The 17,850-nt window shown below is 36.3% G+C and overlaps 1 protein-coding gene across 16 annotated transcripts in view; it reads left to right on the forward strand.

The window, feature by feature from the left end:
* ROBO2 (roundabout guidance receptor 2) overlaps positions 1–4,902 on the forward strand; it is a 1,473,778-nt gene extending 1,468,876 nt beyond the window's left edge. For all 16 annotated transcript variants that reach the window (XM_070789313.1, XM_070789256.1, XM_070789396.1 and 13 more), the window contains one exon: positions 1,050–4,902. In XM_070789313.1, the coding sequence (XP_070645414.1) occupies positions 1,050–1,054 (5 nt within the window). In that variant the 3' untranslated portion in view covers positions 1,055–4,902. The remainder of the gene's footprint in view (positions 1–1,049) is intronic.
* The last annotated feature ends 12,948 nt before the right edge of the window (positions 4,903–17,850 follow it).

Here is a 17,850-nt window from a genome sequence, read left to right on the forward strand (position 1 = left end):
TTTTCTGTACAGAAATTATAGAAGTTAGGCAATTAATGTTAATACTTACATGTTAATTAAATATAGTTTTTTTTTGTAGTTTTCTTTGCCTGTTTAACTGAGCACAATAGGAAAATATTGGCTTGTTGGTAGGTTTAAAGAACCTTCTTGGGAATTCCTCATCCCCTAGTCGCTCTTCATTTTTTTATTTCATACATTTAGGAAGTCAGCCTTGAAAAGTTCATCATTGATTTTAGTTCATTTGTAGTACTTTGATTTCAGTAACATATAAATTTCTCTTTTAAAGAACTGGCATTGGTAGTTAATATAATTAAACTACTTTTTAAGTATAAAATACTAGAGAAAGAGAGGATGTCACAGTTTGTCACACACAGTAAAAAGCATTGAATTCTTTGTGTTCATTGCATCATGAAAGTTACCAGTTTCACTAACCAGTGTCAGTATTATATTTTCAACTGCTTCCTTGAATTCAGTTTATCTGAAGGAATAGCCCTGAATTCCAATCTTCTCAACCTTCTCTGGTTCTGTGCAAAAAGAAAGGAAACTGCCGTCCTGACTCTATGCCCTTATCAAAAGCATTGCATTACTCTTATGCTCACATTACTCTGATGCTCAGACTGGGGAATGCCATAAGATAATGAAAGCTGAAAGTACTTTCAAAACTAAATTTCTTTCATTTTAATTAATGGGAATTATTATTGTTACCTATTGCTAATCTGATTATAATTAAGATGTGTTTATCATTTTAATTTGATTCAGGACTACTTGGATTTTACTGTAACTATTATATGGGAGTAATTATAGGCTCATACGAAATATAAAAATAATTTACTTGGATTTTAAGTCTCGAAATTTTACAACGTTCTTTGTCTTTCCCTTTCCATAAGCAAAAATTTGTAAATTCACAACCTAACAAAATCCAAGATGTCATCTTCATCTGTTATCTGTTTGCCTTGCTTTTGTTATGCTGATCAAGATGCAGAATACTTAATTTAAATGTAAACTTATTTCTGTTTTGTTTTTTTTTGTTTTTTTTAATCTCTTCACAGAGTAACTGAGAGGAGACATGCAAAGCTGCTCTGAAAGACCATCAGGTCTGAACTCATGGAAGTGATAACACTAAACAGTGCAATGAACAATTTCTTTATTTATGTACTATTAAAAGAACTGTAAATGCAATGTAAAGACACAGCCACACATATCCCACAGATATTCTACTTGTGTTCTTCTCTTAAGTACACCACCCACCTTAACTCTTTCTTGTCAGGAGTATATAAAAAAGAAAGAAAACAAAGCTCGCCCTCCAGGAAGAAAAGGATTTTCCTCTGTATATAATTTCTTTTGTGCATTGCTATGCAAGCTCACTCTTTTTAGCTCTGTTCATATTATTGTCTGTTCTTATTGGTCTGTTGTACTATATGTGAATTAATAGGCTGTGGTGCCATATATTAACTTTTAATTGTGTAACTTTTATGTTTAAATTTTGCACTGCAATTTTATTTGGTGATAAGCACAAATCTCTACTCCTCGTGACATGAAGAAAAAGACTGAATGTGAAGGGAGTTTCTGTACTGTAAGCTAGGTTGGATAATGCTGGTTGTAACCAATGACGTTAGGGGGGTTTCAGTTGGGGTGTAGAAATAGGAAGATGCAAAGTAACAGTGATGTTGGCTAAGTCTTCTTTGAACATCAGGGACTGAGTCAATGATAAAAAAAAAAGAAAAGCAGTTACGTGGCTTTTACTATTGATAAGAACAGGGGTCAAAAGAAGGAAGCTGAAGTCCTAAAACTGAATAGGCATTAAAATATACAGGTAGCAATGATGTACTTAACTTGCTTTTTAAAAAAAGGAAATTAAAGTTATGTTTAGAAACAACTTTACCTGTCATTGTAATTGACCTGTCTCAGAATTACAACAAGCAAAATGAAATTAGTGTGTTTCACAAGAGCTGTATTTATATTACAGTTTTTTAAAAAAGCATTGTCTGAATTACCATAACTAATCTCTCCAACTCATTAAGTCAGAATATAATATGAAGTTCCCCAAGGAAACAAAATGAACTCTAGAATATCTAGCAAATAGTTAAAGAGGCAGTTTATTATTAGGACATATTTGGGCTGCTTCCAAATACAAAAAGTCTTATTGCAATATCTTGTTTCATCTTTCTAATACATGTACAGTACATGCTAGAGGATAGAGCTGCATCACTTAAATTCATGACTTTTTAAAAATAATGCAGTCTATTTGCAACTTTGTGTTTCATTTGATTAAGAAGTGAAGTTTATGCCACCAAATGTATAGCCAAATTGTAAGTGCTTAAAAAGCAGTGTTCAGAGTATGTTCAGTTCACAGTAAGTAGATTTATTGGAATAAATCTTTTATGGTTCATTCTCAGAAATTGGCTACCAACTAAAAAATCTTTGACCCATTTTGAATGAGTAAATCGAAAAGAATAATTTTAAAGAAGAACAATGCATGTTTATACACTTTTTAAATAAAACCAAACCTCATAAGTGGACATTAATAACAGTGTCCTGCCTCATTTGTTTTTACGACTTTGAGAACCAGAAGTTCCTGAACATCAGTTATGTATCATCCAAATGAAGATGACTTTGAAATGTATATTAGCTACTGTACATGTATAGTCAATCAGTCAAGTAGAAGAGAAATTTCCTGAAATTCCCACTTGTGACATTTTTCCATGTGCTACCTACACAATTGTAAATTATATTTCTAGTTATGCTTTCTCATGTTTGTCCTATGATATGTTCAGTAGTTGGTACTTTGAAAAATATTCACTAGGATGGTTAAGATCAATTCTAAAATATGGGACCAGTTTGAACGACAGTTCATACTCCGTGCATTACTAGCTCAGTCACCAACTGTGTATCATACTGTTATAGCAAAGGGAGGAACCAGTTAAATGTTTCCATCTTTTTGTTCCCTAAGGCTGCACCAATGCAGGCAAGAGTAGAGGAACATACTGTTCTTTATGGGCCCCCTACATCTTCTTGGTCCCATGTAGTTCATTTCTACACTGAAGAGAAAAAGAATTCTGAGACACACTTATTATTCCCTTTGTTATCTTTCTACCATCAGTGCCTGAATTTTAATGCAGTTTGATTTCTCTGAGACAGAGAGACTGGGGATGATGAGATGTTTCTGTGAAGAATGAATACATACCTATATGCAACTGTAGGATGTGAAGAATTTAGTTTTTTATTTATGCAATCCCCTACTTCATCTCTTTCTATTTAAATGCAAATTTTTGTTCATTTTTCGGTTCCTTCTTTATGCTTCATGCTCCTCTATAACCCAAGTTAGCCTGAAACTTTAATTCATTACAGATACTACACATAGACTTTTACCCCTGGTAACTGGCAGGTGTATGTGGCTAATAAAGATTTCAAAACAGAGTATGTTTATGTGGCTTCTGGAGTAATCCAGGGCATAGTATCATACCTTCAGTTCATAAAAATTAACTGTTTTGGTTAGAGTATGTCGCCTTATGATTCCTTGGAATGTTCTTTTACAATAGATCACATTCTCTGTTCAGTCTAGTTTTAGATTAATTGGCTAATATTGCACCCAAAATATTCTCCTCCTGTAGATATAAAGCAAGAAAAAATACTGTGGCTACCCATTTGAATTCAGGAAGACTACAAAAAATCAAAGCCTTTGTCACCTTGCTATACATAAAAAACTTCCAGTAAGTGTAAGTCAGAATGTCATGAGAGCTACCACGTTTTTTTTTTTTCATTTGGAAGCCAGTTAAATGACTGGAAGTGCACAGAACTCACTCTTGTGCAGGTCTAAACAAAGGCCTGCCTAAGCTGTCAGAAGGAAGTCTAGGTAGGAGAATGTAATCTCATCTTGCCCTCACAGGCAACCCTGCTGTGTCATCATGCCCTACACGAGAATAGCTCCATTCTTAACACACATGGTCTGCATTGGGGGCAGCGGCCGAATTAGTATCCAATTCATGTATTCCTCAGTGTAGGCAAGCAGAGTGGTGCTTCCCATTCTCCAATTCTCCCCCAGGCTGAATTTAAAGTACGGGGATATGAAAACAACTGATTTCTTCATAGGATTTGAATCCAGTTCAATGGCAAATATAGGAAAATGAAGACCAGCATTTACAATAACCTGTAATCAAAGGGAAGTAAAAACATCGCAAGTTGATTTTCTCGGGGTAACAAAATATTAAATGGTGTTCTATGTCATAGCCTACTGCTCTATTTAAATATACTTTCAATGGGTTTTGAGTTGAAAGTTTGTATGAGTTTAATAGAACACCTCCAGATTTCTATTCAACAAAGTTATGTAATTGCCCGTTGACAACTTATAATACGAAGAAGCTCTAAACTATGGTTTATCTTCTCCACTGGAAAGTGATGGTGTGTCAGTATTAAAGATATGCAGAACCATAACATTCACTAATTTGTTCACCTGCTTCTGTATTCTGTATTTATAGAATTACTTGACAAGAATTGGTGTAAAGCAACATGCCTTTCCACATTATCTTAGAGGTGAAGTTAACTTTTCTTTTGCTTCTCTTTGAATATGTACTTCAAAGGAAACACCATACTTTTTTAACGAAGTTCAATTTACTAATTTTTCTGATCTCATACTTTTCAAAACCATTTATTGTGACTTTAAAGTGTTGCAAGATAAGGGATTTTGTGGCCGTGGGTAGACTTTTTATACTTTGTTTTATAGATGGATTTTTTTTTAATTGTAGTTTGTTTAAGTCACAAAACAGCGTCCAAAATCTTAATGTGTTTCCTTTGATGTTGTTAGATCAGAAAAGAAATTGGCATAAAATTGGTTAATAGTATTGTCAAAGAATTGTGTATTGTGTACTCACTGGGAAAAAAAATAAAATATATTCACATTTCAAATTTGTAAAAAAGCCATTTATGTAAAACAGACTTGCTTGCTTTGATTTGTAGACAAATCAAAAACAGACCATTTTGTCACTTTTAGAATTCTTCATTAATATTTTATGACCAAATGCATAATCTCGTTTTCTCATTTGGTTATGGATTGGGTGGTGATTAATAGAAATTGGTGTTGATGTGTAGCAAGTGACTAAAAGTCACTGATGAAGAATGTTAAAAGCGTTTGAAATTATAGATCCCACTCTACAAGCACTACTTAGTGATCTGATCTTCCCCACCCATGAGGTCCTTAAGATAGATACAATATAAAGTTTTTGGCTGCAAAAGTACTTAACAAATTATTTTTAATATTTAGTTATTTTACTAAATAATTACTTTTTAAATTAAGTGTGAGAATTGGAATAAAATGGGCATTTCTTAATTGCTTTAGAATAATTCATGAAAAATTTCTTAAGATGATGGATGTCAAACAGTTATCTCAGGGATTGGGTAGAAAAGAAAAATTCTCTTCTATTGTACTTCATAAATACTTCATTCTTTTTCACTAAGTACAATTACAGGATCAGATGCTCTCTAAAAATAAAAAGAACTTGAATTCTTTAATAATCTTAGTAATAGGAAAATTAAAAATAGAAAACTTTAATTCATTTAAAAATATTAAAAATATCCGTGGTAAGTGGACAATAGATTTCAGAGATCCATTTAATTTAGGTTAGCAGTAAGATAAATAGTATTAAAATAATTAATATTACATCAATAGCAATGTATATGTGGACTTCCCTGGTGGTTCAGACAGTAAAGCGCCTGTCTACAATGCAGGAGACCAGGGTTCGATCCCTGGGTCGGGAAGATCCCCTGGAGAAGAAAATGGCAACCCACTCCAGTACTATTGCCTGGAAAATCCGATGGACAGAGGACCCTGGTAGGCTACAGTCCACGGGATCACAAAGAGTCGGACACGACTAAGCGACTTCACTTTCTTTCACTTTTCACTTTCAATGTATATGTGGATAAAGACAAAATATATCACTTACCAATATGAAAATGGTAGTGCTTTGCTCAGTTGCATCTGACTCTTTGTGACCTGTGGACTATATAGCCTGCCAGGCTCCTTCTGTCCATGGGATTCTCCAGACAAGAATATTGGAGTGGATTGCCATGCCCTGTTCCAGGGGATCTTCCCTACCCAGGAATCAAACCCATGTCTCCAGGGTCTCCTATATTTCAGGCAGGTTCTTTACCCACTGAGGCACCTACAAAACAATCATTGCTCTGTTGAATCTGAGTATGCCATGGAAGCTCCTACAAATGGCAGAAGTGAAAAGTTAGCAGAAAGATTTATTAAAGTATTACACTATTCTCTCAATTATTGTACATGAGCTAGAGAAAAGGTATATCAATGGTACACGATTAAACAAATAATATTTAATGCCCTCAACTTGTGAAAATGTATTTTATCTTTTGAAGAAGAAATCAGCAGAGTTCATGCTAAATTTCACTTCAGAGCAGAGATGTGAAATAAAACTTCAGTAATAGAAAACTGTCACAAGAATTCAAAAGAAAAGGCAAGTACAAATACTTGCTAAGGGTGGGATCTGGCAGGGTTAAGGGCAAGGTGGGGGATGTGGGTGTGTGCTCTGTCCTGTCCAGCTCTCAGCTCTTTGCAACTCTAATTTCTGCAGCCTGCCGGGCTCCTCTGTCCATGGAATTTTCCAGGCAAGAATAGGGGAGTGGGTTGCCATTTCCTACTCTGGGTGATTTTCCCGACTCAGGGATCGAACCTGCATCTCTTGCATCTCCTGCATTGGCAAGTGGATTCTTTACTGCTGCAACACCTGGGGAGCCCAGAGTGGAAACTGGCGGGATTTCGAGGACTCTTCAACCTGAATGAATTTAGCCTTCACCCTCAGAAGGAGTTTTTTCCAGGCCCAGGGAAAGAACCTGATACACAAAAGTGTTGCAAAGCTGTCAGGAATCCCAGTGACAGGTGAAGAACATTTGTATGACTGTGCATTTAATTTATAAAGAACTACAAAAGTGAATTCCTTTGCAGCTTCTAGTTAACACATTTTCTCCTTCCAGCTGTCAAGCTACAAGAAATATATATATATATATTATGTTCTTAATTAATAAAGGAAAAATTCTTTTGTTTTATAATTCAAATAAATCACCTTTGGCTCAGGTCAGTGTCCAATTTGTAGGCTCTTGTAACAGCCCTTAAATCAGAGTACCCTTTGTCGCTAAAAAAAATGCCTTGGTGGATTCAGCTTCTAGATAGTAGACAACATTTTTTGGTCAGTTTTTTCTTATATGATATTTTTATAGACCACCGCTATGAATGATTTGTTTCTGATAAGCCAGTTTGTTTTCTTTTTTTTTTTTTTTTTGGTGGGGGGCGTTATTTTTTGTTTGTGTGTTTTTGCCCTTGTTTCCTTACTCCTTCCTTTTGCAAGCAAGCATTGATATATTATGCTAAGAATTAAATATTCAGAGTAATTAAAACAGAAATAGCTTTTGCCTGCATAGATTAGTATCTCCTGTGAAGTCTGCCCCTAATCTCTAGAAAAGTATCTTTTTGATGAATGTTTTTGAACTAAAGGGAAAGAGGCACTAAGATAGGCTTTCCAAAAAATTACTAAGCAATACAATTTGTGTTAGCTTCATTAACCTCCTCTTTGCCCCATCACTTTATCCAGTATTCTAGTTTTTCCTCAAAATAGTGTATGAAATTTTAATAGATATTTATAAAATAAAGAAGAAGAGAGATGAATGAAAACTCTATAGTTGAATATGTACAGATTTCTTTACTACTAGACTCTTTTTCAAATCTGTTCAAGGCATCTTGTGAGTTCATACTATGTGAACTCACTTTGAGAAGTACTTTCCTGAAAACTCATACTTCATTCTATCCCTAGGCTCTACATTAGTGGCCCCCAAGGCATTCATACCATGCCTTGCTGTGGTTTTTAAAAGTCAATATCAAGTCATGAGAAAGACGGATGTGAATCCCAGGTATTCTGTGAAGATGCTGCGGTTGCTGCTTAGTCACTAAGTCGTATCTGACTCTTTTGCAATACCATCAACTGTAACCCACCAGGCTTTTCTGTCTATGGGATTTCCCAGGTAAGAATACTTGAGTGGGTTGCCGTTTCCTTCTCCAGGGAATCTTACTACCCAGGGATTGAACTCATGTCTCCTGCCTTGGCAGGCGAATTGTTTACTACTGAGCCATGAGCTCAGCTACCACTGGGAAGCTCATGCTGTGGAGATAAGAAAAAATACATAGTGAGAAATTGCATGTATCCTCCCCATTTTTAATAGAGTTTCAAGTACTTAACTGATATCAATACTGAGCACTTAGGCAACAAGTAAGCTTGCAATAAGTTCCTTAGATTTTCTATATTTCTTTTGTATATCAAAGCATTAGGCTAAAATGAAAGCATGAAAATACACTCACTGTCTTCCCTTCCTTTAACTTCCAACTTTTACAAAAGGATAGTTTATTCACGTTTCACTAGGTTCTACTTCAATTGGAACTTTGGTAAAAATAATAGTGGATCACACAAGATTTACAGAGATAGCTTATAACTTGTCAATAAGACAACACAGATCTGAGTTGCACTGAAGTGTGGAAAACAGCTAGTTAGTAATGATGAAATTCAATGTAGTCGGAAAATGGATAAATATAAAAATTCAAAAGAGAAATTGAGGATTACCATTACATGAAATTTCACTGGCATTAAGTGTGAAAGAAGATAGGTTGTAAGGAAAATTAAAGTGAAATAGTGGGAGTAGGGATTTAAATGTACTTGATTAATTTTGAGTAATAGTAGATGAATGCAATCAATAGATTAGAATACCCCCACATAGCTGATTTGAGACTAGTTGCTTATGGGTAATTGGAAATGGAATTTCCAAATTCCCATTTGGAATGGAAATTGAAGCATCTTGGAAAAGGCACAAGAGGAAAGCAACAGCTTAAGAAAAGAGATTAAAACATTTTCAATAAATGTGCAGGCATTTTTGTGTAAGTAATTATACTCCAAAGTTAAATTCGTCTCAATCAATATTGATGATGCTAATTTTTCCTAGCATTTTCATGGCATTTAAAGTATACTACAACTGTACCTAAAATGTGTAAAATACACACTCACAATATATGAAAAAGAAGCATGTGTTAAATGGCTAATATTATTTCATTCCTATTAAAATTATTTGACTATTTATTATTACAAAAATTAAAGCTTTTAATGATAGCTGTAGATATTTTGGATCTGTTTAATAATATTCCAAATAAAAAGGATTATAATGCTTAAAAATGTATTTTGTAGCCAATAAATGTATTAGGAGATACACACATATTCATTATATATATATACATATATACGATTTTCAATTCAGTAGAATCTAAGATATGATGAATACGCTCATGGAGTATAGAAAAGAGGAAACTTACAAAGAATATAGACATCAGTACAAGGATCCCAGCCTGAACAATGCTTTACATAATTTCTCCTTCCCCTGGACGAATTATATAATCATGTATAGGTACGTATTACCTACACTCTTGTGCATTTATGTTTATATATATGCATTTTATTTGTCTATATGTAGACATGGGCTTCCTTTTATCATCTGGGTGGCTCAGATGGTAAAGAAACTGCTTGCAGTGCAGGAGACCTGAGTTCTATCCCTGGGTCAGGAAGGTCCCCTGGAGAAGAGAATGGCCACCTACTCCAGTATTTTGCCTGGAGAAACCCACTGACAGAGGAGCCTGGGGGGCTAGAGTCAATGGGGTTGCAAAGAGTTGGACATGACTGAATGACTAACACTTTCACACTTTTCATGTAGATATACACTCATTTTTACATATACATTGATAATTATACATGTGTGTACATATACTTATGTACACACATATCAATAATTACATATCGTATGCATCCTATATATCGTATATAATAGTATTTGTACATATATATCAAAAAATGGATATTTTCTGGTTTGAAGGACAAATGTTTTAAAATGAATAAACGTATACACAGTACTGTGCTTGGCACAATGTCATGGGGGCTGACAATGATAAATAATACTATCTCATTATAAACTAGTTGAAAGTATTAGAAGGGATGAACATTATGATAGAAGTAGAAAATTAAGCAAATGATGTAAGGCCACAAATGTTGCAGAAATCCATTTCAGGAGTTATCAGATAGGAGAGAGCACTGAGGGTTGCTATGGTTAATGAGGCTACAGTAAAGTTGCAGGATATAAAATCAACACACAGAAATCCCTTGCATTCCTATACACTAATAATGAGAAAACAGAAAGAGAAATTAAGGAAACAATTCCATTCACCATTGCAACGGAAAGAATAAAATACTTAGGAATATTTCTACCTAAAGAAACTAAAGACCTATATGTAGAAAACTATAAAACACTGGTGAAAGAAATCAAAGAGGACACTAACAGATGGAGAAATATACCATGTTCATGGATTGGAAGAATCAATATAGTGAAAATGAGTATACTACCCAAAGCAATTTATAGATTCAATGCAATCCCTATCAAGCTACCAACAGTATTCTTCACAGAGCTAGAACAAATAATTTCACAATTTGTATGGAAATACAAAAAACCTCGAATAGCCAAAGCGATCTTGAGAAAGAAAAATGGAACTAGGGAATCAACCTACCTGACTTCAGGCTCTACTACAAAGCCACAGTTATCAAGACAGTATGGTACTGGCACAAAGACAGAAATATAGATCAATGGAACAAAATAGAAAGCCCAGAGATAAATCCACGCACATATGGACACCTTATCTTTGACAAAGGAGGCAAGAATATACAATGGATTAAAGACAATCTCTTTAACAAGTGGTGCTGGGAAATCTGGTCAACCACTTGTAAAAGAATGAAACTAGAACACTTTCTAACACCATACACAAAAATAAACTCAAAATGGATTAAAGATCTCAATGTAAGACCAGAAACTATAAAACTCCTAGAGGAGAACATAGGCAAAACACTCTCTGACATACATCACAGCAGGATCCTCTATGACCCCCCTCCCAGAATATTGGAAATAAAAGCAAAAATTAACAAATGGGACCTAATTAACCTTAAAAGCTTCTGCACATCAAAGGAAACTATTAGCAAGGTGAAAAGACAGCCTTCAGAATGGAAGAAAATAATAGCAAATGAAGCAACTGACAAACAACTAATCTCAAAAATATACAAGCAACTCCTACAGCTCAACTCCAGAAAAATAAATGACCCAATCAAAAAATGGGCCAAAGAACTAAATAGACATTTCTCCAAAGAAGACATACAGATGGCTAACAAACACATGAAAGGATGCTCAACATCACTCATTATCAAAGAAATGCAAATCAAGACCACTATGAGGTACCATTTCACACCAGTCAGAATGGCTGTGATCCAAAAGTCTACAAATAATAAATGCTGGAGAGGGTGTGGAGAAAAGGGAACCCTCTTACACTGTTGGTGGGAATGCAAACTAGTACAGCCACTATGGAGAACAGTGTGGAGATTCCTTAAAAAATTGGAAATAGAATTGCCTTATGATCCAGCAATCCCACTGCTGGGCATACACACTGAGGAAACCAGAAGGGAAAGAGACACGTGTACCCCAATGTTCATCGCAGCACTGTTTATAATAGCCAGGACATGGAAGCAACCTAGATGTCCATAAGCAGATGAATGGATAAGAAAGCAGTGGTACATATACACAATGGAGTATTACTCAGCCATTAAAAAGAATACATCTGAATCAGTTCTAATGAGGTGGATGAAACTGGAGCCTATTATACAGAGTGAAGTAAGCCAGAAGGAAAAACACCAATACAGTATACTAACACATATATATGGAATTTAGAAAGATGGTAACAATAACCCTGGTGTACGAGACAGCAAAAGAGACACTGATGTATAGAACAGTCTTATGGACTCTGTGGGAGAGGGAGAGGGTGGGAAGATTTGGGAGAAGGACATTGAAACACGTAAAATATCATGTAAGAAACGAGATGCCAGTCCAGGTTCGATGCACGATACTGATGCTTGGGGCTAGTGCACTGGGACGACCCAGAGGGATGGTGTGGGGAGGGAGGAGGGAGGAGGGTCCAGGATGGGGAACACATGTATACCTGTGGCGGATTCATTTTTATATTTGGCAAACTAATACAATTATATAAAGTTTAAAAATAAAATTAAAAAAAAAAAAAGAAAAGAGAAAATGAACATGAAAAAAAAAAAAAAAAACGGATAGAGTTTGGCCTTAAATGGGAAGAATTGATAGAGGATCACCTGGAGGAGAGGAAGCAGATACAATGCAGTCTCTGGCCTACAGGAAACTGCAGTCTCATGAGAGAAGCAGTGAATTGAAGCAATATTTCCAAACGATGGAATCCAAGATCTGATCAGTACATGCAGTGTTATAGTAAGGTTATGAAAGGGCGCCTAACTCAGATTCTAAGGGTCATGCCAGACCTTCCAGGCTAAGTATGCCCCAGAGAGTCTCTATTCCTCCTAAACAAAAGTGTTAAATCAGGGCTTCATTTTCCCTCTGCAAAAGCACATCCTTCTTTTTCCATTGGGAGAGGTAAGGACATCTCACCCCCAAAGGAGACTTGTGCTTTTGTAAATGGGAAAATTCAATTTTATCTTTAAATTCTACATATCTAAATGTGCCATGCATGTAATAAGTTTCCAAATAAAGAATGTTATATAAGCCTAAATCTATAAACTAAAACAATACCATAATTATAACAGAGTGTGAAATATTCCCACTTAGAAAGTTGTGCAGTTTCATGTAAACAACAACAGGAAATACCAGGCAGAAACAGAATGAGACCAATTATGAGGAACACAGTCCCAAATGGAGCAGAGCAACTTTCCACACATGTGCAATTGAAGGCAGCGGAGCCAAACCAGACCCCAGGGCTCAAATAGAAACTTCATTAGGGAAAATTCAGAACAATACGCGATGCTGAAATATCTGCTACAATAATCTGCCTGAGGACCAACCACAAAAGGAACACAAACAAATCAAACTATATCCTGGCAAGAATAGATGAATGAAAACAAAGATAATTATGTGCAATAAAACTTTAGTAGGGAAAAATGGACTTGAAAGCAAATCGTGGTCCTCCTGCTTTACCATCCTCCCATTCAGCCTTCCCCCAGGATCCTAATGAGTTGTTGATTATCTCTTATTAAAGACCAACAACAGAAAAACTCGGAAACATGAAAAATAATTAGAGCATAAGACTAAGTATGGATAATTATGAAATGGCAAAATATAATTAATCACCGATTCCCTGCAAATGTCTCTTCTAAAGTGACTCCATAATATTAAAATGCACAAGAACTTTAATTTTGTACAACCCACACACTTTCATGAACACACACACACAAATGGCAAATAGAGCTATCTGCTGACCAAATTCAGTTGCTACGAGATTTTGAGGAAACAGTCAACATACTCTTGAATGTGAGTTTGCTAGATTAACTCCCCAGACATAAACTATACCCGCTCAACCCTTTATTTGCTCTCTTTCTCTAGTTATAGCTTGGCCTCAGGGGTTTCAAGTTTTGTATGTTTAAATTTAGTACTATTAGAAATTATCTTTCCCTTGAAAACATAGAGATTTATTTTCCAGTCCATCTGAGATTTGAGAGGGGGTTTCTAAATAAATATTGTGAGTTATTTAAAAATGTACGACGCTGAAACATCATATCTTATGCCCCTTTTGTAACTTGTAGTTTCTGTCACATCATGTCAGTTTCTGTTACATCATGTTATTTAGTCGCATGTCTGACTCTTTGTGACCCCATGATCCGCCAGGCTCCTCTGTCCATGGGATTCTCCAGGTAAGAATACTGGAGTGCGTTGTCAGTTCCTTCTCCAGCGGATCTTCCTGACCCGGACATCAAACCCGGGTCTCCCGCATTGCAGGCAGATTCTTTACCATCTGAGCCACCAGGGGTCTGACACAACACTAAATTAGAAGGCTGCCTAAAGTGATTTGACTATACTAGAACCCACTGAATTATTTTACCACATTAAGTAAAATAGTATTACGACTTTTCATGTAAAAGCATTCATTTTATTTGACTAAATAACCTACTTATTACCTCCCCCAAGCTGTTGGTAAATCTCATTTTTTTTCCTCCAAAAAAAAAAATAAATAAATAACCTACTTATGAAATTAAAGTCTAAACATATTGCAAAATAAGCTGATTAGTAGTGGAAACAGAATATAAGGCAGCAAAGATGTATTTAGAAACCACTAGGCACATGACTGTTGAGTAGTCAAGTTTGGGGCTTAAACTCACTTCAGAGGAGCAAAACTTAACACTTCATTTTACCTCTTTATGTCAAAGTAAATAACATGATATTCCTCTGAAGAGACAAACATATTTATTCTGCTAAAATCTCAAGCAAGCAAAAATGTACTAGGAGATTTTTAAAATATATATATAAATGGTGGGTAAGAAAGTAGAACTATCTTCAATTGCAGCTTTGCAAAAGTCAGAGAACTATTTCTCAAATAGATCATTTTTTAATATAAACCCTTTATAAAAGCAGAGGATTGAAGTCACAGTAAATATTACCTTATCCAAAGCAATTTTTTTGGTGGTGTTAAAGTGTAGGCAGTAGACCAATATTTTGTACCTGGAGAGGTCAATCCACTTAAGCAACATATACTTAGGGAGCAAGAAGAGTCAATACTTTGCTGTGAGAAGATTCTTGCATTGTCTTCAGCATTTAGCAAATGCCTGAATGCTGCATTATGTGGGAGAAATTGCCATTGAACATAAAATGATTCCTGCATGTGCTAGCATGAAAGGTAATAAAGAAATTCAGCTATGCTGTGGAATACATACTGGAATTCATTGAGCCCACCAGAAGTCACCCAGTAAACTTATGGACCATCATAAGTAACTCATCAGTTAAACCACTGAATCTTAGGTTCTCCATACAGATGTTGATGATTGTGATATACAAATTGGTTTTAATACTGTCTACTGACCAAACAATGCACAACCTAAAAGTTGAGAGTTATGTTTTATTCAGCAGACGTCCTTAGGACTTCAAGCCCGGGAGGCAGCATCTCAGGTAATCCTAAGAAAACCGCTTCAAGGAGCAAGTAGGGGAAACAGATACAGATTTTTTAAAATGCACAACATGAGAGTTGCAAGTGAAGTTCTCTTTGGGGCAAAATGAGGACTGCTTCCTGGGAGACAGCATCTCAGCTATGAGGAGCTGCTCGAAAGAGGCAGTATGGAAAGATCAGTATATGTGATTTTTGGTGAAGGGGGAATACATGCAATCAAGCACATATTTTCCCAGAAGGCTTCTACTAGTCTCTTTTCTAGTCACAAGGAACAGTGTCACCATGAAGGATTTAGTATTTGTCTAGATATGGGGTGATACAAGAATTGGGCTCATAAAATTGACTCCTGAAAATGCCCAAATATCTGAAGACCTTGTCCTGCCAGTTATTACCAGAGCTTAGAATGCCTCATTTCTGCTCTCCACCCTGACTCCTTTCAGGGATGTTGAACATTAACAGCTGCAGCAGCACATGATTTAACCCTTGTAGAGGTAGATATGGAGAAGGAAATGGCAACCCACTCCAGTATTCTTGCCTAGAGAATCCCGTGGACAGAGGAGCCTGGTGGGCTGCTGTCCATGGGGTCGCACAGAGTCAGACACGACTGAAGCGACTTAGCAGCAGCAGCAGCAGCAGAGGTACAAAGGTAGATGGCAAGTGCCAATTTGTAGTTGAAATAGAATCTATAGCAGTTTTTGCAACAACACCAGGTAGTGGGAACAAAAGATTGCTGTTAATAAAAGAAAGCCAGATATCTCAAGTTGAGGAGTTTAGCCCTTTTCTACATATGGGAAGATGCGAGGATCTGGGCTCACTGAAATCACACCTTGGAGAGGTACCTCAGCTCCTGGGGGCCAGTATCTTACTGTGCTTTTGAGACAGGCTGGAACCTGGGAAACTTTGCTACAGTGCTTGCACTTGGACAAATGTCTTCTTGAGCAAAAACTATACAAAGAAACTGTGAGAGACTAAAAATAACTGTGTACATGAGCAGTTGGGACAAATTAGGGACAATACAAAAAGATCAAAAACCTATTATACAGAGTGAAGTAAGCCAGAAGGAAAAACACCAATATAGTATACTAACACATATATATGGAATTTAGAAAGATGGTAGCGATAACCCTGTATGCGAGAGACACAGATATATAGAACAGTCTTTTGGACTCTGTGGGAGAGGGAGAGGGTGGGATGATTTGGGAGAGTGGCATTGAAACGTATAATATCATATATGAAACGAATCGCCTGCCGGTCCAGGTTCGATGCATGATACAGGATGCTCAGGGCTGGTGCACTGGGATGACCCAGAGGGATGGTAGGAGGAGGGAGGTGGGAGGGGGGTTCAGGATGGGGAACATGTGTACACCAGTGGCAGATTCACGTTGATGTATGGCAAAACCAATACAATATTGTAATTAACCTCCAATTAAAATAAATACATTTATATTTAAAAAAACAAAAACAAAAAGACCAAAAACCCAACTGCCACTTCTGAAGAGGATAGCAGAAAAAATAGTGTGTTGGGAGCAAAAGCAGGGTCCTGTGCATGTACCCACACTCAACATTACCAAAGGGGTGAGCAAACCACCTAAGCAACCCCTCTGGCCTGACTCCTGAACACATCCATACCCTCACTGGATATAAGTAATCAGCTTGACCCCCTCCTCTAGAATCAAGGGAAACTCAACTGTTTTTTCTCTTTTCTGCTGCAGTAGGAGCCCCAACAAAGCCTTGCCTGAGTTTCCTGTCTGACCTTTTATCAATTTCTATTGATTAAGGAAGGCTGAGAACCCTGGTTGGTAACACTTTCTCGTCCTGAGTCTTCCCGGGGTGCGCCTCTGGGGGTGCAGCGGGTGAAGGATTGGGGTGGCTGTGACAGTTGACTGCTAGTTGCTGGGCATTCTTTGTTTCCTTCCCGAGTTCCCTCAAAGCTCTTCATCGTGGCAGCTTCCATATGATGGCTGATGACATTTTTTGTTTACTGATATGGCAGGGAATATTTTATTTCTCAGTACAGTGACTGCTCAGTGGAAGCTAGGACAAATTGGGCAACAGGTTTTAAGCATATTAATATTTCAATTCTCATTTTCTTATTTACATTGATAATATGATATGTTAATTTTTTCCTAATTGTTGATCCAAAATGTTAAGGTTCATGTTAAAGACAGGAGTAAATTAAAAGGAAAAATAGTTTTATTTTTAAATTTTTCAGTAGACTACCCCCTGTGTATTAGTTAATGCTTTTGGATGCAAGAAACAGAATATTCCCCAAAGGAAATGGTTTAAAAATATAGACTTAATATAACTTAACAAGCTGCCAGTGGGTAAATAGTTACAGAGTAGTTGCAGTGAATGAGTTGGCAACAAAATAAATGTAATTAGTTTTGGAATAATCTTCCCAAATCCTACCCACTGTTTCTAATTAAATTTGTTCAAGAGAAAAATGGCATGGAGTTAAAAGCTTTGCTCAGAATGACTTTTTTCACTTAAGGATATGGTTAAACAAAGGAGAATTACCTGTGATGTTAATTATTTTGTAAGAAATCATGATTCTGAAAAAGACCAATGGAAAGGGGTATCTTTTAAGTTTTAGGTGAATAATCCAACATTTTAGAAAAAATGGTGTTACTAGGCTCCCAGATGGGATGGGAAAAGAATAATAATAATAAAACATGCTTCCCTGGTGGTTTAGACAGTAAAGAATCTGTCTGCAATGCAGAAGATGCAGGTTCGATCCCTGGGTCAGGAAGATCCCCTGGAGAAGAAAATGGCAAACCACTCCAGTATTCTTGCCTGGAAAATCCAAT

Source organism: Bos indicus, chromosome 1 (assembly GCF_029378745.1).
Source record: "Bos indicus isolate NIAB-ARS_2022 breed Sahiwal x Tharparkar chromosome 1, NIAB-ARS_B.indTharparkar_mat_pri_1.0, whole genome shotgun sequence".
Lineage (NCBI taxonomy): Eukaryota > Metazoa > Chordata > Mammalia > Artiodactyla > Bovidae > Bos > Bos indicus.